Below are 25762 nucleotides of genomic sequence, written 5' to 3'. Positions count from 1 at the left end.
ACTGCTAGTCATTCTCCGATACCTGAGCATTCCAGTTTTAAAAATTATTGTCTTATGATTCCATAAATAGTCTCATGTCAAATAGTTTCGTGCACACACAAAACAGTAATTCTCTTTGGTGAAGTTTCACCAACACTTAAAGATAGCATATACTCTGTGAGTGTACAGAATAAAGCCTTGACTGCTATGTAATTAGTACCAATAGCTCAAGAACAGTGGAAAGGATAAGAAACCCAGTCCTCCTGACCAAGTAAACTAAGAGAGGAAGACTAGGAGAGTATTCACTTCTGATGACTAGATGAGGCGGGAGCAAGACATTTCCACACAACGTTCTGAACTGAGATACCGAGTTGTATTTGAAAGCACCGCTCAACAAGAAAGCAGTTTAACCAGCTGGACAAATAAATCTGATTTACTCAAACCAAAATCACAATTAAAGCTAGCTTTTAGGTTTTTGTCCCCATCTGCTGAGAGATCAATTACGTAGCACCATGGCTACGTATATCTAACTCACTTAAAGATTTTTTTTTTTTTTCCACTTCTATTCGACATTGACATTTTGAAACCTGAAAAGTAGGGTTTTAGAACAAGAAAAAAATGGGACTCTACTTATCTACTGATCATTACCCTGACACTTTCAGCCTTCATGTGGGAAAACCACCAATGCAAGCAAGATTTATGACATAGCGTTCTGCAGTTCTTTAAGTTGAATATGACTTTTGGTCAGTTAACTGTGTAACAGGTCATCCCATAAGCATTTTGATAACTCAAATGTAAAAATCCATTTTAAAATTTACTGATTTCTTAAACACTACAAGAAATTTATCTTAAATACTTTATCACATCACTAGAGGCAGAACAGTAAAAACTTTTGATAAATTATTTACAATTATGTACTCCAAGTAAGATTTTTCCAAAAAGAAGTCTGCATGGTGATCGCTTATTTCTTTAGATTATTCATTTTGCCAGAAGCCCTTATGACACAACATTGTAATATCCGACTTGAATATTCAACAAGAACATAAAAAGACTAAACTAAATTCTAGCTTTTGTATCCTCAGTTAGTAATTCTTGGTTCCATATAGCTACATCACTGGTAAAACCACTCTTAAAAGGTCTGAGGGTCTCTGAGACCCTATTGCTATTATAAAAGTAACACAGACAGTCTATAATGTAAAGGAAGTAATTAAAAAAAAAAAAGTACTTACAAAGCTAGGCTACTCAATACGTATTGTACGTGCTCACATTCAGCTGGGAATGATACACAGGCAGACGTGAAACAACAGAGTGCCGTCTGAAGCACCTGAAGCTGAGGCAAAGGAACCTGCCATCTTCCAGCATAGTCTTCAACAACCTAACAACAAAAACATTGAAATATATGTATTACAATGGAAAACACTCTCTTTAGTCAGAAATAATAAGTAGTTAATACAATACCTGCTTTATCTCCCCTCCTTCTCCCTCAGAAGTAGGATTTGTAACCAAAAAACCTGACCATTTTATGTTATCAAACCAAAAAAATAAATAGAAACTTTATGACCTACATTATAAAAGATAGACCACAAAGGACCTTCAACTATTCTTTCCATAGGGTAAGGCAGGAAATACTTTATTTTTACATAGTATCACAGTAGATACTACACTCTGCATTTAAACACAAGTTTTTCTTTTGCAAGAGGATGCAAATTAGAGAGTCCAAAACAATATCCAGAGATTCCATTGTAAAAGTTTCAAAAAGGGGAACGACTAGATTGTGCTCTTCTAGCCTTTACGTCAGCAGAGAAAGGCACAAACATACCAGTCACCCTTTCTTATCTGATCAAATAAGTAAGTTTGACCTTTTTTATCCGTATGATGGAACCAAGGCCAGTTATGCCCAGATCCATAGTTATGGAACTGCAACACTATTTAGAGAAACGTGAAGGTGAAAAATAGGTGTTTTGATGGAGCAAATGGAGAAAAATCCTGTCCTGGTCATCTAGTCAGTCTTGTTTGCTTTAATAAATGCAAATTTCTGGCACTGTGTATCCCCACATTGGGAGGCTCAATAAACCAGCACCATCTGATATTTCTACACAGGTATCCCTACACTGAAGTCCTCTGAAAGGCCCAGTCCATTTAGAGCACTCCATATAAAAAACACAGAGCACTGAGTTCAGCACAAAGCATAGCAATAAAACAGATGTCTGTAAAGGCACCCACCAATTCTGTAACAGTCTAGTCGTTATGCTGCAGTCCCCCAGCAAGTAGAAGGCCAAGGGCTTTGGGTCGTGTCTCCTTTAATCAACAGCTATGACAGCTTAGAATACTGCATATAAGTCACGAGACTGAAAACCGTATTTCTTCCATGCTCTGGCTCATAGCTTATCTCATCGCACTACAGTCAGGCTCCCTTTGCTCACTTGCCTTATTTCTTCATCATAACGGCACAGCTTCTGTATAAGCAGAAGGGTGGACTAGCTGCACTTCAGGGCCTAACTGAAGTTAGCTGAGGAAACCTAACTGACATCATCTACACCCCGAGAAAGTGAGAAGCAGGTGGGGAAACATGGTCTCATCAGCCATGTTGAAAAGAGAAAGCTAAAGCACTCCATAGCATATGGAAGAGACAAGTAACTAACTGGCTTCAAGAAAGCTATGAAGTGCCAATCCTAGTTACACCTGGCCACCTATCTCAAGAGCCAGGCTGGCCAACAAAGCATAGACTAAACCTAAAATCAGATCTATCCCTCTTCAGGATTTCTTTTTGACGTAAAAGTCTGTGAATCCCTCTTAGATTTGTCTAATTCCCCATGAACTAACTAAAGGGCTTATAAATCAGGTTAAGTGGCCTACGTTTGTAGTTCCAAAGCTACGTGCCTAACTTCGTTTAAGGCTCTGCAACATGAACAGGCTGGTGTCCCATTTCTGGCAGTTTGGCTATAGCTGCTCCAAAGCAAAGCAGTTACTGATAATGCGACCAGTAACTTTTTCTCCTCTCCAACAACAGCTGAGACTGATTTATATTTTGTAAGTAGATTTTGACTTTCCACCAAATTTATTTTAATAATTCCTGTTTGAAAATCTGTTAGCTTAATGCAGCAAACACCTAGGTCAACTGGAAGAGAATTAGCAGACTTGTAGATAAATACTCTTCCTCTTACAAGGAAGAACAAACACTTTATAAAACAGTACTGCCTCACACATCTATTGTGAGTTCTCTGAAATCCGTTTAACAAGGTCCCTTGTACAGGAAAACACAAAAGCCTTAGGAGAAACACAGCAGATGGAGAGAATGAACGTCTTTCAGTGGTTTTAGCCTCCAAATGGTCAAAGGTAGAAATAAAACAGCCATGGGAACATGTCAGTTCCCACTATGATGTTTCACAACACTTTGACCCAAGACACACAGTACAGATACATTCATAAAGGATTTCAAGCAATAAGACAACATTTTGTGGTGATACCGTTTTTTTTCTTGGTAGCATAAAGTGCTAGCCGTAAAGAACTGTAGAAAGGATTTATGACAGTGAGTGATGAAATTCAGCATAGACAAGTGTGCAACGGTGCTTGGGGAACAAAACAATCCAAACATGTAATATGATGGCCTTCACACTGACAATTACCACCCAAGAACAAGACTGTGTTGTTATGGTAGATGTTTTAATGACACATCACCTCAATGCTCATCACAATGGCCAAGAAAGCAAATTAAGTATTAGGAGAGTATTAAGATAAAACTAAGCAGAGTGTTAACTACTCAAAACCATAGCACATCCCCACATGTATAAAATTGCATGCTGGTTTGCTATCTGCCCAATCCTATCTCAAAAGAGAATACAGAAGGCCTAACAAAAGCTTTGAAGGAAAGCAAGAAATGCTAAGTAGCAAAATAAATTTCACATAAGGATCAATGCAGCTAACCGAGACACTTTAGGTTGTAAAGAAATGACAAGTGCAGGGGGGGACACCAAACAAGGTTGGCAAGCAGGATCAAAATAAATTACAGGAGGTAGTTCTTCACACAGTGTGCAGTTAAGCTGTGGAGCTCCTTACTAAAGGGATGCTCTGGATGCTGAATGGCTACATGAGTTGAAAGAGGCTGCATGAGCTGATAAAGATATCCACCAAAAGTTACTAACTGCAGTAACTTAGCTGAACTGAAAATAGTTAGAGGGGAAAGTTACTGTATTTGCTCATCTCATTCTTTGGTTAGGCATATATGAACTTTTGATAAGACTCTGGTCCTAATGTCAGTGTATTGCTTCTGCAAATAATCAGCATTCAAGAGCAATACAACAAAGACTCATGCTGACAACAAAAGTTAAGACACTGTACTCTCTGAAAGGTGCAGTCCTACTGCCCACACTTCATAAAGTCCTATACAGTCCTATTAGTTGCTCTTGCTGCACCTACAGTGCTCATCTGAACCCAAAGCAAGCTAGTTCAGGACTTAAGTGGCAGAGAATAGCCTCCTCTCCCCCAAAAAGCCAACAGTCACTGTCTGCATCAGCTCTCTGAACCGGCTTGCCACCCCACCACAGAAGTACCAGAGGCAGCACAGAAAGGAAGACACCACAACAGCAACATCGCCTTTGTCAGGCAGTTAGTCTGCAACTCAAAGGTATCCACAAAAGACTCACAGCAATAGCTCCCCCCGCCCCAAACTGGTCAGGAAGAATATGAATAGCATACTTTTTTTTCTGAGTATGGGTACCTGAAACCATGCATTCGTCAGTCCCAGGGAAAAAAAAAAAAAAAAAAATTAGTCTAAAATTGGTCAATTCTCAGCAGACTTGCAAAAATTATCAATAAAGGGGGGGGGAGGGCGGGGGGCATAAAAAGCTAAGCTAAGTACGAAATAAATTCCAAACCACGCTCCACACACATTCTATATCGGGGGGCCGGGGGGGGTACAGGTGGAAATAACATGTTTGGTTTACAATTCTATGTATACTTCAATGTCTGTTTTTAAGTGATCTCACGGAATAGCTTTTTCTCTAATAGAAACTAACACCTTTTTTTGTTCAAAATACTCAATATGCCATGCTCTGAAACAAGGCTGTAAACAAGAACACAGGTAAAGGTTTATACCAAAAAGAACCCCCAAAACAAACAAACAAAAAAAACCCCAAAACTTTACCACTTCTGACATTTTTCAAGGAAAAAAAAGTCAAAGGGACATGCGTATGTTCACCCTCATGTTCTGAAGTTGTGTCATCAGAGCACTTCAGACAATCAGACAGATTATGCTGCTTGAGTCCTAAATGCTTTATTTAAAGTTTATGTTTATCAGCACATTTTTAACAAGCACATTAATTTCAATATAATAAACTCAGCCAAACACGAAGCACATAACATTGTCAAAACAAAGCGGCCTGTTCCTTGTCCAATACACAGTGCAGAAAACCAGAAGGGAGGTGACATTTTTATGTGACTTTCTGCAACAATTCCCTTCAAGAATTCTGTTAGGGTGCAATTTTTATATACTTAAAGACTCTCCGTGCATCATTCCCCAGTCTGTCTTTACTTTTTAAATTACTACCATTCATGAGGAGACTAGGGGGGCCTTTTGTCTTCCCTTTCTCATTCAGTGCAGATACAAATACTGAAAGGGAGGCTGGAGCACCTTTCTGAACCGATGCCCAAGTTCAACTACACCTTTCTCCCACACCAATACACTACCTCCCCTTCTTTAGTATGTCTGAGTAACTCAGAGGAAAATCCATGATTCAGGTGTGTCCTGTTTAGTGCAAAATCAAGACCAGACTTATCAGTCTCCTATAAGCAGTTTCTAAGCACACAGCTAAAGCAACTAACCCTGAAAACATGAAGGTAGTAACACTTAAGAGAAATAACATTGCAAATAACTAGATTTACAAATATGTAGGACACAAGAAACAAATGTTTTATGCAGTGCTAGGCCTGAAGTTGCTACAGGTTTTCAGGTCCCTCCCCACAACAAAAAAAAGAAACTAGAAAGAAACAAATCCCACCAATTTTAAAGTTTTGTCATGACTAGGATTTTAAATTAAGTTACTCCCATAACTTTTTGTGAGATTTAACAGTAAAGGAAGTCACCACAGGATTAAAAACACAACAGTTCTGTGAGTACTTCTGTTCATAGTTTGCAGAAAAAGAAAGCTAGTTGGCAAATATAGTGGTTGACATTTATCATAATAAGCAAATATAGTGGTTGTCACAGAATAGAACAAACCAAAAAGGATTTAAAATGCCAAGCAAAAAAGGGGCACGTTAAAAAAAAAAGTTTCCTGAAAATTAAACACCATAATTAAAAGCAACACCTACCATAGTTGCCTGTTCAGCAGAAGTACCAGAGCTTTGGATACCAAAGTTCAGTTCTAGAAGAGAACTTGAGTAACACTAAATTTATTCTACCTGGAAACACCAGAAGAAATAATCACACCTTTTTTACTGTCTTTTTAACCTATTTAGTGGATGAGGAGCATTTTGTTCTGTTTCCGCATATAAACAAGCTAACTGTGTCCTTACAAAAAAGGATTCCATTATCTAATTAGAGAGTAGAAGATTTTACGATGACACAAAACACTACTTAACAGATACAAGTTTAAAATGGTTTTATATGGTGCTAACTACAAATAATAAAAAAAAAGGATGTTAGCAATGGCTTTGCTGCAATTCACATGTGAATATTACATAAGGAGTAACCAAACGTAATCACACTTCTGGCAAAAGAAAAAACATCACCCAGCAACAGCATGACACATCCTATGAGACAAGTTTCTGCCAAAGCTCTACTCTTAAAGCTAAATGCTTCCCCCCACCCTTAATTACCGAAATCTCATCCATTTCCTCAGCCTGTTTGAGGCAAGAACAATATCTAAGACTGGGTTCCATACACCCATTACATTTAGCTACCCAAAGCGCCCATTTCCATACATGTTTACAGTCTGCCACTTGCACCACAATGAAAACTGTACTACTCCTAGAAAAGCAGTATTGGGCTACTTGTAGCATTGTAGTAAAAGTGCCTGCGTAAGACTTTTATGACTGAAAGATAAATATTTATATTGAAAGAAGTAATATTCCTCTTCACCTTTTGATTAGCTCCCCCCAGAGTGAAAGTCAACTAATTTAAAGAATTGTTTTGATCATAAAGAGAACTGACAATCTTGTGAACACTCACATGAATGCATATGTCCAGATCACCAGTGATATTAGTAAAATACGACTTACGATGCATTTCAAGTAAAAAGTACAATTACTTCTTTCCCTCATCTGAACAACTACTACCCAAAAGGACTTAACTTTTTGATTTTTGCATTACCTACTGCAATAAGTGTGCTGCTTCTAACTTAAAGAAGCCCACCTACCAAGGTTATCAGACAGACTATGCTACACAAGCATCATTCAATGGAGATCCTTCTTTTTAGGTATAAATCCCTGCAACTCCTTTGTAAGTTACAATCTTGATATATCTTTTCCAAGCAAAACTCAAAAGCTAATTTTCATACGAAGCTAAACTTTGAGACAAGGCATTAAAAATTGAAGAAGTAGCAATACAAAGAAGTTTGAGAGCGTGAAACAGAAGAGTTCCAAATTGGAAGGAGAAAAACGTTACAAAGATCAAGAGAAGTATACAATGTATTTGTACATTTGTGCAATGTTTCCTTTTTTAAAATACTAACTTGGTAATCCTACTTTTAAAACAGGGAGATAATTTCTCAGGGTACAGCTAAAAGGAGAGCAGGCACAAAAGCTGAGGAGAAGCCAGTACGTGAATAAGAAAAGACTATATAACGTTAATGACAAAACAAGAGCACTGAAGACCCAGTCCTTCGGCCGACCCATCTGCAAATAAAGAGGTTGCAAATCAACTACTATTGTGAATTCTCCCAAGAAGCTGACTGAAAACAGCCATGTGCACTACATATACCACAACCAAGTCTTGCATGATAGTGGCGTATCAGATTTCCCATCAAGTGTCAGAGAAAAGAGTGCAAACACCTAACCCAGGACACCCTTCCTTGCACACAGGTAATTGTCAGCAGAACTGAACGCTCACACTTGGCATTCAGCTTGGGAGTAAACACAACCTGGTGCTCGCCCCAGCTGTGTTGTAAGGATTTCCTTTTAAACCCGAACTTCACTTGAATCTTGAGCAGTGTAATACTAAACTGCTAAGTAGCAAATTGAATATGCTTGTTTTCACCAGCCAAACATGGAAAAAAGATCCAGTAAACAGAGAACACAATGACAAGTTAATTTTTAAATTTAAACCGTTTCAAGTAGCTACGGTATTCTTTGATACACAGGTAAATTTAGTTACTGCAATGTATGGTTTGCCCTTTACAAGCTTTCACATAACTAGCAATGTCACACATTAAAAACAACCCAAAAAATGTCAGTCAAGTAAGTCAAATGTGACTTTCAACTGTGCTCTCAAAATTTGAGCCATTAACAAGTATAAAGCATATTTATTCAGGAAGATACAAAAAACCCCTAGAACACCACAAATCATTACAAGAGAAAACAGGTGGTTAAAAATTACAAATTCTACCTTTTCAAAGAAATAAACTTCAAAGAAACAGAAGAGATCACTTTGCACTACTACTACTACTGCTCATGTGAGCAATATTTCTGTAGCTAAACTTTAAAATAGTGTATGGAGATCAAATATGGATCCTAAAGGTCCAAAACATAATAAAATAGAAGTCTAGCATAACTTAAAGGTTTGGTTTTGGTTTTTTGTTGTTTGTTTGTTTTTTATAAAATATAAAAGCAGCTTAACAACTATTGACTCAAAGTTCAAAGTACACGTCAAAAGCAAGTACTTTCAAATTTAAGCACATCACAAAAAGTGTGAAAATTTATTAGTCCCAAATTCAGAAGAATAAACATTCAAAGACATGTATATTTTTCTGTCTTCATCCCCACAAAGCAAGACAGACAACAGTTGAGTCATACAACCCTGTATTTTTTTTTGTCTACTAAAATAAGTCCAAGAAACACTATCTTCTCTAGTGCGTTACTAAAGTCTATTTCTTAGCTTTTGATTTTATAAACCCAAGAATTATTTCTCCAGCCAGGACTCAAGATACCACCAATTAACGTAAGCAAACCAGGTAATCTTTATTTCAGGAAGTCGGATCCTACTGGAAGGCCGTAAGCTGATGCCGCAGTAAGAGCAGATCGAGTAGCATTTACACTTCACGGTATTACCCTGTTACTTTAGATCAGACTCACCTTGTGTTTATTTCAGTCAGTACAGAACAACATAAAATAACATCTAGTACAGTTATGCAGCCATGTGGACAACTACAGAAATGCTGGGAGGAACTTGTAGTATTTTGATAGCACTTAATGTTATGAGAAAAGATTCTGAAGAGAAAATGCAATTCCAAGCCAGCTGATAAAAACTATACCCACCTCAAGTGCAACGAAGTAAGCTATATTCATTTTCCAGCTCGCTGTTAAGGTCTGTTTTCGAATCAAGTAAATGTGGAAAAGCATCCTTCTAATTATAGAAGTACTCCCTCCACACTCATACCAAAACGTAACCATCTACACTATTTTCTCTGCCCTTCAACACTTGTATTTCACTCACACAGGAACCTCTCAACGGCTCTGGTCCCAGAGGAATCTCATGAAAGAATTTCAAGTTCTGCATATAACATAACAAGTTGAAAGTCATGAAGCTCCTCCAAACGTTTAGACTGAGGGGTTTACCTGCCAGGTACCACCTTTCAACTTTCTTTAAACCTACAAAGTAGTTACAGGCACCTTGATCTTTTGCTTGCCAAAGCTGGGAACAGTAGACTTGCTTTTCCCAGCGTCTAAGTAGTTTCAAAACACAACGAACTTCACAAATAAGAAGAAATGCCAGATCAGCAATTTTTAGAAAGTAACACAGAAGCAGCTGGTGAGATGCATAAGCTGGGCACTTATCATCCAACTGTCTCTTTTCATTCCCAACTACAGAAATCTTGGTTTTTGTTTTTCCCCATGTCATCAATCTCAAGTAACAATCTAAGAAAACACCTTATTCCACTTCCCTTTGGAAGATTCAGGCTGTAATGACTCTGTATGACCATGCACACCTACAAAACAAAAAGAGATCCCAGAAGCTACACATGGGTTTAGAGACTCCACATTCTGACTTCATTTTGTATCATTAAACTGTGATTACACATACATTTAAGGAAAATGCTCTGATCATCTGGTCATCTTTTGTAACTGTTCCTTAATCTACTACTTGAAAGTGAAGTTCAGCTGCAATACTCCAGGCCTCAACAGTACTGAATCTGGCTGTTTACAGCAATATTTTACCTTTCTAATGTATTTCAAGGATGAAAGACACGTGCATGCCAATGCTTTTCAAGGTCTAAGCCACTCTCTTTAAGATCAGTGAAGAGGTCTTTGCTTCTGTCTACAGAAAATGGCTCTACAGACCGAAAAGGCTTTACACCTTGCTTCACTTTTCCTGTAGCTCTTACTGCGAGATGCGGATGTGCACATACTTCACACAGTAGCGTAACTATAAGCAACCTAAACAATATTCTTTTCAGCTGACACCAAGCTTCATAACCACGATTGAAGCACAGCCACATATTTTAGTAGGTCGTTATTCTGAAAATAAAAATGTTTCTTTTGGGTAGTTCAAACTCATGCTATTATTGCTAAGCAACTACTTCTACAACTGCTATTCAACTTTCGACACAAAACCAGGAACATAGGAGGAGGCAAATTAGGACATTTAGAAGTGCCAAATAACCATCAAGACAAGCAAAATTGTGTTATCAGTGCAGAGTGAGATGAGGTGGAAAGGCTTGATCTGCAGAACAGCCAAATATGACCTTCAGAAGATCTGGATAGAAAAGTACAAAGCAACAGGCTCTGACAAAAACTAGAGCCAAAGGAAAAAATTGCACTAAAAAAGAAGACATATCCGGGGGGAAAAAAGAAGCCAAATCTAATAAAGCAAGACAGTATTTAACTAAGAAGTTTTGTTTTACAACAAATGTTATGAGAAAGAGATGACCTAAACTTCATAATACTTTCTGAAGAAGAAATATAAATACACTGCATCACTTATTAAATAGGCTGAGGGCCTATCAGCCCTCTGTATGTACAGGTATATATAGACCAGTAAAATTACAGCACTGTCAATCTCACGAGGGTAAACGAGCTAATGTGAAGCACGCACAGCTTCATCTGTTGTCAAACCACAAACGTCACACAGCTACTAGCTTTTCACACCAGTACACTAACACCAGTGAAGAGCTTGTATTTATATAGTTAAATCAGCAGAAGAATCCATTACTAAAAAACATGCTTAAACAAAACACAGGAGATTATATTCTGAGTGAGCACTCGACTGCAGATCACACCAGGCCAAATTAAAACAACAACAAAAAAATATCCCTGGAGACAAAGTGTTAAGATACTAACTCACTTTCATCAGGATTATTTAAACTATGCACTGTTAAAAATAAAATTTAAGAGAAAAGAAACAAAGCGCTATATATACTGAGAGCACTGGCTGCCCATGTGGACAGTTCACAAACTCGAAGCAAAACAAAGTAGGGGAGAGGGCTTGGCAATCTTTCTACACAAAAGAAACTGCAGGAGAAGTCAAGGTCAAGTGATTTAGATACTCTACCAGTAATAACTGCGATACAACTATTTTATAGGAAAATTCCTTCCCTGGTCTCGTCCTCTTCTGTTCACTACTAAGTCCTAGCTTTATCTGGGAAACAGGATTGGCATTAGTAGATGAAGCTATCACTGCCCGCACTTCCTCCTTAACACAAGGAATTCAACAGACACACACAGCAAGTGCAGCTAGAAAAATTTAAGATAAAACTCTCAGTGTTCAGCAGAGGCAAATGTCTTTCCAACCTGCCAACGTAATCAAATACGGTTGTGATTTCTTACAACTGTAGTTTATGCCATACTTCCAAAACCATTCACTTCTCCTTTTAATGGCTTCGCAATTTTTTTCACATGTACTAAGTTTAGAGAGATCACTAAGCAGAAGAAAACATAAAAGGATCGATGAAACCAAGCAGCAACCTGTGGACTTTTTGAGCAGTATGCTAACTGAGATGATTTTAAATATGTATTAGAGTAAATAACATTTCAAACAGATGTTTCACTGGATGTTAAAACAGGAAGAACAAAATAAGGACACAGAAAGGCATTTATTTAAATGGAAGAAAACAATCGCAGTGGTGAGGTACGCAGCCAAGAAGTGGATGAAGTGAAGCAATTCCACACAAAAATCCTCTAGACTGTGTTTTGGAAAAGAGCAAGCGGCACATCTGAAATCTACCCAGCCTAACTAATGTTTCATCAACACCTGCTGATAAAAGCAACTAGGAAAAACAACCTGTTGTTGCTTGTTACTTCGCAAGGCGTACATAAAGAGGTTGCGAAGAGCATAAAAATTCCAGGGCCGCCTGAGGAAACGCTGCTTTCCAAAGAGAGAAGGGGGAAAAAAAAAATACCTCGGTCTAATTTAGCCACCGTTAATGGTAACTGTTTCCGAGGCCCTTCTTCCTTCCCTCCCTCCCTCTGCCACCCGCCCAACTCCCCAGCCCGGGCAAAGCCTCCCGCAACCAGTTTGCCCCCAGCACCGCCGCCACCGCACGTGTCCGCGTCCGCCAGGCCCAGAACCGGCCGAGCCTCCGAGCAGCGGCCGGGCTGGGCCGGGCCGGGCCCCGCCACCCCCTCCGACGCCCCCCGCCCTTCCTCGCCCGCCCCCCCGCCGGTCAGGCGCCTTCCCTCCCCTCCCCTCCCCTCCCCCACGCAGGCCGCCCGGCCCCCCCCCGGCGGGCCCTCAGCGCCCGCACCCCGGCCGCCCCCCGCCGACGGACAGGCGTCGCCTGCGCTCCCCTTCCCCGCCCCGAGAGCCGGGCGCCGAGCGGAGCGGGGCGGGCCGGGCCGCTCCCCCGCTGGCCCCCCAGCCCTGCCCCGGCGCTGACCCCGGGCCGCCGGGGAGCGGCGGGGCGGCGGCCCCGGCAGCCCGGGGCGGGTGGTTGGGGGGGGAGCGGGGGTCCCGGTCCCCGCCGCGCCCGCCCGCGGGGGGGAGGGGCGAGGAGCGGGCCGGGGAGGCGGGGCGGCGCTCACCTGGCAGAAGCGGCGGCAGTAATATTGGCTGTTGAGGAGGGCCGGCAGGCCGGCGGGGGGGCCCGGCGTCACCAGCGCCTCCAGCTCCTCGCTGAGCCGCTCCGACTCCTGATCGCTCTCGTCTTCCGCCATGCTGCTCCGGCCGCCCTGCGCGTACCGAGCGCCCCCCCCCCTGCCCCCGCCCCGCCACGCCGGAAGGAGCTCCCCCCCTCCCCGCCGCCTCACGTCCGGCCACGCCCACCCGCCGCGCTCCGATTGGGCCGGCCGCCGTGCCGATCAGCGGCCCGCGGCGAGAGAACTCGCCGGCGACCCCTGACCTCCGGCTCCTCCCTCCCGCCCGCCCGGCCCCGCCGAGGCCGCCTTCGATTGGAGCAAAAGCCTCTTCGCTGCCTTGTCCCTCCCCCCCCGCCGCCATTGGCTGCTCATCCCGTCCGTCGCAGCTCCCTCCGCGGCCTCCTGCCGGCGACTGGCCGGAGCCCCCGTCCGCTAGACGCCGCCGTCGCCCTCGCGCGCTCCGACTGGCCCGAGCGCGCCTCCATCACGGCGCTCGCCCCCGCCCCCCCCGCTCCTCATCGGGCAGACGGGCCGTCCATCTCCGCGCGCCCGGGTCTGGGGGGAGCCAATCGCCGAGGGGCTGCTGCCGCTCGGCCGCGCCGTGGCGGCGGGCGAGAGGCGGGCGGCGGGCGGCGCGCGGCGGTTGCCAGGCGGGTTGCTAGGTCCCGCCTACCGCGGCCGCCAGGGTGGGTAGGTCCGTCTGGCTGCGGCGCGGCGCCCGTCGGCGGAGGGGCGCGTCCGGCCCGCGGCCCAGCGGGGCCCAGCGGAGAAGCGGCGGCGCGGCGGCGCCCGCCGGTGGGGCGTGGGGAGGCCGCGCGGCCGGAGCGGGTAACGGCGCCCGGTAGGGGGCGGGCGGGGGCCGGCGGGGCGCGGCGCGGCGGGGCGGGCGGTGCTGCCGCCGCCTCGGCGGGGGCCGCTCTCCGCCGCCGGCGGGGTCCCGGCGCCGGTCGGCCAGAGGAGAGGGGAAGAGAGGAAGGGCTGCGGGGCCGCCTCCCGTCCCTGCCATGGAAACACCCGCCGTGCCGGGCGGGGGAAGGAGCGGGGCGGGGCCGGGGCGGGAGGGGCCGCACCTGTCTGCCGCCGCCGCCGGGGGGGGGGGGGGGGTGGGGGGCGCGCGCCGCCGCCGCGGCCCGGGCCGGGCCCTCATCCCCCCCACCACCCCCCCCGCTCCGTGGCGGGGAGGGAGGCGGAGCGCGGACCCCGCCGCTCCTGAGAGGCCCTCACGGGTTACATGGCGCCGTCGATCGGGTGACCAGACCCCGGGGAATGAACGCCTCGAGTCCTGGCTGCCGGTCACGGCGCGGGGGGGGAACGGCGAAACCGGTTTGGGGGCTGGAAATCCGGAGGCGTTTTTCCTCCTCGCCTGAAACAGCCCTCGGGCTCGCCGAGGGGCGCGGCGGACGCGCCGCCGTCCCCTCTCCGGTGACACCGTTCTTAGCCGAGGCGTGCTCACCGCCCGGCCCCCGGCCCCAGGGCTCCCGCCGCTGCGGAAAAGCTTCCCTCCTCGCAAAGCCGACGAGGGGGGCGGCGGGTCGGGTGTCTGTCCCGGGGGCTCCTCTGCACCGACGCCGGCCCCCCCGCTTGGGAACCCAGCCGTAGTTCAGGCATCAGTAGGCAGCGAAGAATCCGCGTCAAAACTTGAGGCAAAAAAAACCCAAAACAAAACAGAAAAACAACCCACCAAAAATCCTGCGTTTCTGTACTTGTACTGTTCACGGAATTCCTGGGGATTTTGACATAGCATAAGTGCAAACACCTGGTTTGGTGGAGGATGTGTTTTGAGGCTTCGGAAGCCTGAGCGACAAGGTTATGTTAGGTTAAGGCTTGGTTTCCGCTCGATTTCAGGAAACAGTTGCTTAGGAAACTCACGGGGATAAATTGCATAAAGCAACAAAAAGAATGAAGAAAGTTCCATCCATGCTGAAAAAGCATTGTTTATCTTAGTCTGCAGGGTTGCGCAGTATCAGTCAAGACTTAACAGTTCTGGAAAGCAGCAGATAGTGCAAAAAATTAACTAGGAAAGTAGCTAATAGCAAGATCTCTGCCTCCTTTTTTCCAAAAGGTTGTCGTCTCTCAGTGGAGAAATGGTTTAAGAAAAAAAGACAATATTGAAGACTGAATTCTCTGTTCCTTTATTTCCAGAGCAAGCGAAAGGCATTGTGGACAGCAGAAACTCCATTCAGTCCTTAGAGCTGGACAAGCTCAACTTACAGTTAGTTTGGAAGTTCTGGTCTCTTAATGGCAGATCTTTTAAAATGTTGCAACAGCAAAATCTGTGTGTGTAACGAAGTAAGTACAGAGGAGAATACGTCTAGAGATATTCCGATCTCTCCGTCTGCCTTGTAAGCACAGGCAGTACAAAATTCTTCAAAGTCATTCACGCCCATAAGTGAATTCCCCAGGCAACCTATTATATTTCCTAAAAGTATTTGCCAAAATATATTTTTTAAGAAACGCCTGTTGCCCTCTTTTTGTTAAGAAAGTGAGTAGTTAATGTAATGACCATTCATTTTGCTCAGAAAACCTCAAACCTGAACAGAGCTGTTTGTGAACTTCAACTGTACTTTGAAAAGGACTTAAGTTACCTTGGCTGAGATTTACACCAGCTACTCCATTTCTCAACAACAAAAAAAGACATAGGTCCGGTTTGATTTTAGTACAATTGACTAGGTTATTGCCTGCTTTGGTATAACATAGTATAATTTAGAGTGATGTTAGAAAGTGTCCACCTCTCTTAGTTATCAGTCAGTTACTGTCCCCAGAGAAGCTGTCATCTTCGAAAATACAGGTTCTTATTTTGCACTGAAATGTATGCAATTTTCTGTTCACATTAGGCTGTTCCAGCCATCTCTAGTTACAGTGACAAAATTATTTGCTGTTGACTCTGAGTTAAGGTTCAGTCTAATAGTTTTGGTTTGAGCTGGGGCAGAAGTGAGGGGTGTTCCCAAATGAGTGCTGACAAAGCTCAGGTTTGGCTTTTTTGTTTGGTTTGGGGTTTTTTGGTTGTTGGTTGGTTTTGGTTTTTTTTTACTGGCTTTTACAGGTGACAGTAATGGCCTTCTTGCCTGATATTTGGACAACTAGGCTTTTGCTAACAGAATTAATACACATTTTCAGGAAGTAAACAGAAAAATACGGACTCGACATTACTAAGAAACTGTCAAATATGTTGAAAATGCTAAGAAGAAAGCACCCTTTAGCTAAAGACTAAAGGATAAAAACTGTCTTCAAGAAAAAGCAAAAAGCTTTTCTATTTGACTTTCAGTGATGAACGGATTGAGTTTTGAGGGTTCTGTTGAGCTTTGCAGTTGTAGAAACTAAAACGTGCTTTACTCTGACTCAAGAGGAACGTCAGTCTCCTAAGTTCTTTGGACTTCAAGATGATGAACCTTTCAATAATAGTTTCACATGTGTATCTTACATGTAGTTACCTTTTAGATGTCAGTAAGCGCTATATTGGATATTGAATAGAGTGCATCCAGAATTACTTGGTTGAAATCATTAGCATACTTTAACAGCAATTTTTTTTTTTTTTTTCCAGCTCTCAGGTAAAGTTTGTTGAAGGCAGCAATGGAACGATTTGGAGTGAAGTCCGCTCCATCACGTAACCGCTCGAAGACTGCTTTGTATGTAACTCCTCAGGATCGTGTAACTGAGTTTGGCAGTGAGCTGCACGAAGATGGAGGAAAACTCTTCTGTACTTCCTGCAATGTGGTTCTGAATCACGTTCGCAAGTCTGCGATCAATGACCACCTCAAGTCTAAAACACACACAAAGCGAAAGGCAGAGTTTGAAGAACAGAATGTCAGGAAGAAGCAAAGGACTCTGACTGCCTCCCTTCAGTGCAACAGTACTGCCCAGACAGAGAAAACCAGTGTCATCCAGGACTTTGTGAAAATGTGCCTGGAAGCTAATATTCCACTTGAGAAGGCTGATCATCCATCTGTGCGAGCCTTCCTGTCCCGCTACGTCAAGAACGGCAGTTCGATACCTAAGTCAGACCAGCTAAGGAAAGCATACCTGCCTGACGGGTATGACAATGAGAACCAACTCATCAATACTGAAGACCGTTGAGAAGAAAACTGTTTTCATCATCGTTGTGAAGTTTTACATATTGATGGTGTGGTTTATTTTTATATTCATGCATATATACAGTGTTACATATTGGTTTTACAAGCTATTTTGTATTATTGTAGAAATGACAATCTATTTGTGAACTTAGTGGTATGCCGCAGACTGTTGCTAACCCTGCTGTAGACTTCAGAGCTACATTGACGTAGAACTCACGATGAATGTAGGGAACATACCTGGCATACACCTTATCTGTGTTCAGTCCAGCTGTAACTGGCACTAAGAAAAAGGCACTTGGATGGAGCACCTCACTTACCTAAACTGTGCATCTAAATATACGAGGAAGATGATGCGATAGGGATTGTTAATCATGTCAGTGGATTGCTTTGTCCAGTATCCTGTCCATGAGTGACCAAGAAGAAGTGCTGCACGTTTGAAATGCAAGAAGCTGTAGAATGGTTAGTTAAAATATAACTGCTCTGTTGGGGGAGGATTATTGCAAATTCCTATTCAAGTTCGGTTTACGTTCAAAAACAGGAAACATTTTTCTTCTAGAATACTCTCTTACCCTATTTGGTGCAACTGTGGATGTATTCATTATCTAGCTTAAATAGCCAGTCTCTTGTATTGACCTCTGAACTCCACTATTCTCATAAAGCTAAGAGTTCTGCAGGTTTACCGTGCCCGCTTTCTTAAAATCACTGTTTCATCGTCTCGGTTTAACGTGTCCCCTTCAGTTTCAGTGCCAATCTTTGAAAGTTGAGTAGACAAACCAGTAACTGAGTGTGGTTTGCAGTGCAGCTGCTGGCAAGTGAAACTTATACTGGACCAAGATCTTAGTAGAGATGATTAATGCCTTTCTCTTACTAGCAGGACAAAGGATGCTAAATCTGAGTTGGGGGTGGGGGAGGCACTAAACTGTGGAGTTGAGAAAGCTTTTTTACAGTGCACAGGAGAAGAGGCTCCTCCATCTTTCCCTGAAGGTCCTCTACATCTCTGGCCTTGTCCTCAGCCTTTTAGTCAAAGGAGGTAAAGTGATTAAAACAGTTTTCAAAATAGTTACTGCAGTGGCTGTTTAATACCTGTAAGCGCAAATAGGAAAGCGTGTATACTTTGAAGCTCTACTGGAATTACAGACCTGGGCTGTATTTCTTACTCTGTGCCAAGGCCACATCTATTGGACTGGCACAGTAAAACGGGAAATTGAAGAATTTCAATAATGTTACCCTCTCCCAAATCTAGTAAACTATTACTGAGCTATTCCAAATTACTATGCCAAATAGTCCGCTCGGTGTAAGTGCTGTATAAAGTTTTTGAATGCAATGAGGGAGCACTGTGCAAAGTGTTGGAATACGACCAACTCCTGCCTGCTCTAGATTTCCTTGAGATGCTCTGGGTTCAGGGATGTGCTAAGCATCTTCTAGCAGCACAGAAATCCTCTGCTCAGTGGGTACAATGGTGTAAGCATGCTTTAACTCCCTCAGGTGGAGCCAGTTGTTCTGTCCAGCTTCCTTTCCCCCATAGAGTTTCACAGTATCTGTTTCTCAGTATTTCTTTTATTCCAGATATTTACAGCAATACTTAGTAATTGCTAAAAAGAGACAAAATAACCTGCTTATTTAGTTTCTGTAGCTATTTCCCTAGCTATTTCTAGAGCAGTCTCTTTTGCTGGATTGAGAGAGACTTACATACCTAGTAACAACTGGTTTTTGTGCAATTAGCTTCTACAGAAATGCACTTGTGTTACATTATAACCATGTCTTGAAGCCTTCTGCTATGAGACCTGTTTGAGTAAATGGACAGAACTAAAAAGCAGAAGGCTGCCTATCCATGTGTACCAGTACACGGGTACTCAGTACACTGCTGCACCTTCGGTCCCTGTTGAAGCTAGCGGGACTCCATGCAGTCATAGCAATCCTGTCAATGATACTGGTTGCTGGTTTAGAACTTCAGACAGAAATAACAGTAGTAATTTTTTACTCTATTCTTAGATATCAAAATATGCCTTCCAAAATATCATTTGCTATTGCACAAGCTTGGGTTTAGCTTAACATCATGAACTGCCTTGGGCTAGAACTGTTTTAAAAATCTTCTTAAGCCAAGTGAAAGGTACACTGCCAATAGCCTTTTCTGTCCTGACAGTAATTGAAAATGTTCTTTTACAGCTGCTGCTTCATTACAGTGAAACAACATCCTTGCTTTAATTTTTTTTTTTTTACCTTATGAATGCTATCTTAGAATTGAAGCAAATAGAAAACAATGGAGTATTGAGAAAACAGGCTTCCATTAAATGAAGGCATCTAGGGAAGACTGTATGATTAAAAGGTATGAATTTGGGCTAGTTAGCTCAGTTCCTGCTAACATGGAATTTCACAGGCTGCACCCCATAACCATTTTATATAGGATTCAATGCTGTATGTTTTTCCCTTGACTGGCAAACTGACAGACATTTTGAAAAGCTTAATGGTAACATTAAATAGGCCCTTGCACAAATGAAAAAAAAAAATCAAGTTACTTTCACTTGTACAGTTTTACATAAAAATAAAAGTTAGCAACATCAACAGCTTTTGTTTAAGAAGAAAACGAGTCATTTTCAGTAAGGCAAAGCAATATTAGAACACTTAGTTTCTCAAAAGCTTACTCTACTTATAAAGCAGTCTGTGTACTATTTTCAGTAATTATTCTAGTACCAATTTATTTTTTATGCAGAATTACTGCACAGGGTATGAGCCTGGTGAGGAACTTTTTCAGCGTAGCCATAGGCTACCAACTCATAACAATTTGGAAGCAAAAATTGGTTATCAGGATTTTGAATGGAACTGACTTAATTCCAATGCACAGCAATCTGTAGGACACTGGTGTCTTAATAATAGGATGTTTTTGTTAAAAAAAAAAAAAAACAAAACAAAAACAAACAAACCCCAAACACCACACAACAGTTTTCAAGCTTTATGAAAATCAAGATACTGATCTATTGCAACAAACATTCAAAATGGAGTAAAACAATGAAAAATAAAGCACTTCCAGGTAATCTAGAAAGAACAATGACTAAGTAAGTTTATATTCATGGACATAACCTGGATCATCAACAAGACAGTTACACTTATTTGCTTTAAAAGTAAAAACAGTTCCAGTCAGTCTTGGAACAGTCTTCTGCAAACACTCAAGTTCAGAGCATAATTTTGCCAGTGTGGCTATAGTTGGATAAAACATAACCTTGGTTTAATTGCTATTGATCTTAGGGAAGATTTACAGCAGAAGTTTTCTGGTATATCTAAACCTAAGTAATAACTAATTCCTAGAACAGAGGCTGTGGTTAAGTTGTTTAACAGTCTCCATGGGGTTTTCCTTTTTCCTGCAAGAACACTGCATTATTTTTCCATGTATTTCCTGTAAAGAGTACTCTCAGAATTAAAGGGAGGGTGGTAGCAACGTCTGCTTTTCATTTTACATACATATATAGGGACAAGCTATAAGGGATACTTTTTGCCAGGTGGTTTTTTTAATATATTTGAAGCTCTAATATTAAAAAAAAAAAAAAAAAAAAGAAGTATTTTCTTCTCTGACCATGTACTTATATTAGTTTAGCCAACTCACAGCTAAAATTACTCCAAAGTGCTTTTCTTGGAACAACACTTTCAAAGAATAAAATACAAACAGGAACATTCTCTGTTTTGTGACTACTTACATGTATGCACCATGTTAGTTTCAGCTTGCATGCTCTTGAAAAAATGTAAGTAAGTTCTAATATTTTTAAGCATTTTGAAGCCTGTAATTTGGCAGATCCTTAGAGGAGGTGAAACATTCGACGTAATGAAAGGGAAAGCTGTTTTTCAATTGAGAGAGAAACTTGGTTCTGCAAAGTATGGGATATTCTCATGATAGAAGGATTATTTTTAGCCAGAGCCCCTTTTAGCAATTTTAGCAATTCTGTTGAACTGAACAGTGAAATGCTCCCTGCTAGGTTTTGCAGCATAATGAGCTGGTTTTCAGAAGGGGGGTGGGGGTGACGGGGGGGCGGGGGGGTAGGGTGGAGGAAAAAAAAAAAAAGAAAAAAAAGAGAGCTGGAAGTTTGGCAAGGATAATCTCTATTTATATTTGCATATAAAGAGAGGCGAGTCTCACTGTTGTTGTGTTCACATTGTACTCACTGCTAACTCCGTGTAATTTGAGTGCTTGTTGTCTTTGTACAATTTTAAGGTTGTGTCTAACTTTCAAAATAAATTTTTTTTAAAAAAAGCTTCTCACCGTACTAATGCTATTAGAGTTTAGTCTCTTTTGGGCTAGTGAAGATGCTTTATTTTTCGCTTGGTGGTAGGGATGTTTTGCTGATGGTAAGTGGCCACAGAAGTGGTTTTATTTAAGCAAGTGAGGAACTTATGATTAGATACTAGGGTGAGGCTGAAAATACCTGGGTCCTGCAGTGCCACAAGACTTCCTGTTAGAACAGCAAGGCCAGAGTAAGTGATTTAAGTTTTTATATTAAAATATTATTGGAAGAGAAATACTTTACTTTGTAAAGTTTTCACTTGGTAATGGAAAAATGGTCCTTTTTAAAAAAATAAAGGAATTCCTTTTTTATAGAATTTATGCACGATCTCTTATTTTGCCAAGAAAGCGGGTAAAGAACATGTGGTAGTTCACATACAATGGTAATGTAAGGTAGTAGAAATGGATGGTGACAGGAAAAATTAAAGACTCTACATTCTGTTGTTGTAGCTTAAGGTAACATCAAACTATATGTTGAAGCAGTTTGTTGATTTATCTGTACAATCACTGAAGTCTATTTCAGGACTGGTTATACAGAACCCCTGTATCCTGTCAACTGTGTGACTTTTCGTTGTGACAGAAATTCCCCAATTATGTCTTCTGTTGCAAGTGGACACCGAGTGAAATAATTATCATGCATTTTGACACTGCAGTAAACAATTTGTTGGTATAGGATCTTGCAGCTGCCTAAGATTTCAGGTCTTTTCAGGAAGGGCTTCTGCAATGTAGAAGAATCAGGTCTTTCCAAACTATCTGCAAAAAGGTCACAGTTTGATCTCTGTCTCCCTTAGGGACGTCATGAAAATTGAGCAAATAATATCAGCCCATCAGAATTATCAAGTGTAGGTTTGATTGTTTACACATTCCTTTTCCTGAAGTCTCATCTGACTTGACATCTCATGATGGATCAGTGATAAATTTGTGCAACTTCTTGACTCATGAATTTATTAATCATTACTTTCTCATTTTCAGTCATTTTCAGGTCACTGCACGTTAAGATCAAGTTGCTTTTTGTTGCCCTTATATCAAATGGAAAAGCAGAATAGAAATAAACATACACTTTCGTAAAGTTTTCTTGTGTGGACAATTCCTCTTTGAAACGGCATATGTATACTTGCAAAATCAATGTAGCAGTAAGTATTTGTGTGGAAGCTGATGCAGAATCAAGTGAAGTATGTATTTAAAGTTTAGTAATTAAGCCATGCTAAATTCTTACGATGACATTTTACTTTCCTAATGGAATGATGTGGTTTAACCCATATCCAAGATGCAGTAGGATGAAGTATACATAACTGCTTTTAGGGCACATTTACACTGATAATTAGGTTTGACATTTGTCATTTACATAGGCTGGACAGCAGAGACTGGAGGATAGGCAATCTGTAGCAGTTCTGCTTAAGTCAGGTAAGGATTTTTTTTTTTTTTCCCCACCACTCTTCTCTTTCTATAAGTGGTTTGGAATTTGTGGGTCTTCTGGTGGTAGAGGCCACTTCTTTTATATTCAAAAGCAGATAGCACATCTCACAAGTGAAAACACAAGGAGTAGGCTCTGAGATAGGATACAGAGAGCTACCACAACTGTCACCCAGGCTTGACAGAGGGCAGCCTCAAGACTGGTGTTGCCCTTGAAGCTAAATGCTATGTATTAGGTATACTTAATACAGTTCTATTCTATAAAATAGAAAATTAAGTATAAAATAAGAAATGATAATTGCTGAATAGCTATTTCAGTCCGAGTTTAGCTTTTGAGTGTCCCAATTCCATGCTCACTTTAGGTTTCAGAAGCCAGAAACTTCTGAAGATTTAGTCTTTCAAAAGAACATCTATTTTGCTAGAAGATCTCTGCTAGACCTAGAGGAGGACATGAGGAAGATCACTGGTTTCCGTTGGTATGCAAAGCCTGTGTTCAGCTGAGCCAACCAACCACAAGCAGTGTAAAATTATTCATGTTTTAGGTGTATCTAAGTACTTAGCTCTCTTTATGTGTCTTCTCCTGTCTAGTAGTGTACAGGAAGGGGAAGTAAATTCAGAGGATTACTTAAGTGCAGTGAAATGGCCAGTACTCTCATATGATATGTGCTCCATGAATACACTAAAATTAGAGTACACATTCATTAGGAAGTTTCTACTGTCTTTCAGTGGATACTTCTACTTTTTCCTCCTATCTGATCCTTTTGTTCAGTGAGAACTACTGTGTTTCTGAGGAAAATAAGGAAATCTTGCATTTGCTTCTAACGTAGAGTAGCTTACATCAATGCAGTGGAGAGTGGGTACCATTCAGCAGTTCTGTTCAAAGCTGGAAGAAAAATAATTAGGAGCTTTAGAGGTTCTTAGGGGGGGTTGTATAGTGGTTTGCCTCAAGTGTTTTTTTAATCTGTTCTTCGGTGTACAGAATAGCTCCCAAATTCAGTATTAGATTTCACTGCAGTAAATGAGACCTCCTTACCTCAATTCTTTTGTAATTAGCTTTAAAATGCTTCCTCCCTCCCTTCATTTCTGAAGCCTGTCATTACCATAAGACGAATCCAATAACTAGAATACCGATGCTTACACTTAGTGAAGTGTTTTACATACAGCAAAACCCTGGGCAGGTTCTTAAGCGACTGTATATGGAATTAACTGACACCCCTTGTGAGATCATCCAGGCCCATGCCCAGTCTTTAGAACCTGGTTCAAGATGCGTTCTTTGATTTAACAAAGCTTAGCTCATCTCATTAAACTGAAATTGCTCAGGAAAAAGCAGGGAGATGCAGAGAATCTCATACCGAGAAAAAGGAAAGGACTTGCATAGTAATGAAGTAGCTGATGGAGTTGCAGTAGTAAGGCATGAGAACAGGCTGCAGGAGCCACCCATAGCCCATGCGGCAGCACATACTACTGCAACCTGCGTGATCACTAGTGGCAGGCAAGGAGCTAAATTATTGTTGTTCCATTAAGATACTAAAGCTTCTTCATGCAGTGTTATGAAGGTAATTTTCAGTAGGCTTACTGGAGCCCACTATCTAAATGCTGTGTCTCTTTATGTGGTTACAGGCCAATGCCTAACCATCTGCAAAGAGGGAAAACGCAACTCCAAAACACAGCCTTGGTCTTGTCAGAAGAAAAACTGAGATGGAACAGAAGGAACATTGCATAGATTTTCTTTTTTTTTTTTTTCCCCACTTGCATTCAGTAAAGAATCAGCAGGCATGACAAGGTGGACTGAATCAGTTGAAGACAGTTTCTATTGATAGCTAACCTCAGGTCCAAATTTTACTCCATATTTTTGGAGCCTCTTCCTGAAAATAGTATCCAACACACACAGAACTGTGCTAATTGTTGCATTTGAATTGCATTGAATTCTCTTAGTTCTTTAAATACTTGGTGTCTGTTAGGATTCAGCTGAGGTCTGATTTGCCTACAGCAAAGAAGTTACTGAGTTACTGCAGATAGTGGAAATCAGTGCCATCTAGTGACATCTCTTTCTGCCATCTTCAAATGGTATCTCATCTTGAATTAAATGCATATGCTCCTCCCTCTCCTAGTTATACAGTTTTAGATTAGGACTCTCATTCCTTCCCTTAGTAAATAGATATTTTATATTTACTTAGTATTTACTCTCCCTTGAAACATGCTTTTAAAGGAAAACTGGAATAGTTCAGTGTCTCAAATTCAGGGACTGATTTTCTCAAAAAATCAGAATATAAGTTACCATTTGGAGATCTAAAAGATCTCATTTATAACTTAATAATATCACAAAAAAAAAAAAAAAAAACAACAGCTCCCAGGAATGTCTTAAGGAGGTAATACATTCTTAACAAGAAAACATGAAAAAATTCAGATTTTTGCCATCTTCAGGCAGATTCTCAAAAAAATCCCACCCCAAAAAATCCCACAACAACATGACTCCTAAGCAGAAAGGACATAAAGGAAGTAATGAAGTGTCAGCAGTGATAGTGGAAGTCACATTTGCCAAAGCCTTTCTAAGAAAGGTGCTCCAAAATATAGATGAGTGTCCAAGATATTTACTATTAGAAACACAAAGTAAAGAATCCTCACAAGCCATATACAGTATGTAGTAGAGGGAATCCATGCACCTTCATGCCATTCTGACCCACCTTACCTCTCCCAAAAGGCTAATGTACAACAGTACCCGTCTTACAGTTCAGAATACTTCCACAAAGTTACCAACAAGGAATCATCCACCCAGAAAGCCAATCTCAAAACACCGTAGAGAACAGACAAAAACCCTATATTATTAAAAAGCTTCAGTCAGTAGCAAAGGACTCAGCCCAAA

General features: G+C 41.7%; 3 protein-coding genes across 13 annotated transcripts in view; 2 read left to right on the top strand and 1 right to left on the bottom strand.

Annotated features, from left to right (window-relative positions):
• The window catches only part of ZNF654 (zinc finger protein 654), a 37360-nt gene extending 24089 nt beyond the window's left edge, over positions 1 to 13271 (bottom strand). The window contains exons 1-2 of one of the 2 annotated variants that reach the window (XM_030020249.2): positions 13093 to 13271; positions 1209 to 1354 (exon numbers count right to left, since the gene is read on the bottom strand). In XM_030020249.2, coding sequence (XP_029876109.1) covers positions 1209 to 1354; positions 13093 to 13224 — 278 coding nt within the window. In that variant the 5' untranslated portion in view covers positions 13225 to 13271. Of the gene's footprint in view, positions 1 to 1208; positions 1355 to 13092 lie in introns of those variants that run through there. The other variant, XM_041124845.1, reaches the window with a different exon arrangement.
• Positions 13272 to 13684: 413 nt separating this feature from the next.
• CGGBP1 (CGG triplet repeat binding protein 1) lies at positions 13685 to 22555 on the top strand. 8 transcript variants are annotated; one of them, XM_030019460.2, is made up of 3 exons: positions 13685 to 13974; positions 15289 to 15498; positions 16688 to 22555. In XM_030019460.2, the coding sequence occupies exon 3, from the start codon at positions 16717 to 16719 to the stop codon at positions 17218 to 17220; it is 504 nt and encodes a 167-aa protein (XP_029875320.1). In that variant the 5' UTR covers positions 13685 to 13974; positions 15289 to 15498; positions 16688 to 16716; the 3' UTR covers positions 17221 to 22555. The 8 variants fall into 8 exon arrangements, with proteins under 8 accessions (XP_029875320.1, XP_029875325.1, XP_029875323.1 ...); XM_030019465.2 differs by lacking the exon at positions 15289 to 15498 and having other exon boundaries at positions 13685 to 13832; XM_030019463.2 differs by lacking the exon at positions 15289 to 15498 and having other exon boundaries at positions 13685 to 13836.
• BTLA (B and T lymphocyte associated) overlaps positions 17575 to 25762 on the top strand; it is a 25081-nt gene continuing 16893 nt past the window's right edge. For all 3 annotated transcript variants that reach the window (XM_030019453.2, XM_041124757.1, XM_041124756.1), the window contains exons 1-2: positions 17575 to 17675; positions 22836 to 22890. The gene's annotated coding sequence lies outside the window, so the exon portion shown is untranslated. The remainder of the gene's footprint in view (positions 17676 to 22835; positions 22891 to 25762) is intronic.

The sequence above is a fragment of the Aquila chrysaetos genome, chromosome 7, assembly GCF_900496995.4.
Source record: "Aquila chrysaetos chrysaetos chromosome 7, bAquChr1.4, whole genome shotgun sequence".
Classification (NCBI taxonomy): Eukaryota; Metazoa; Chordata; class Aves; order Accipitriformes; family Accipitridae; genus Aquila; species Aquila chrysaetos.
This window is presented reverse-complemented; position numbering and strand designations above follow the sequence as displayed.

Bases quoted from the DNA above. Each gene is read 5' to 3' on its own strand.
- CGGBP1 (XM_030019465.2), top strand. From the start codon at position 16,717: ATGGAACGATTTGGAGTGAAGTCCGCTCCATCACGTAACCGCTCGAAG.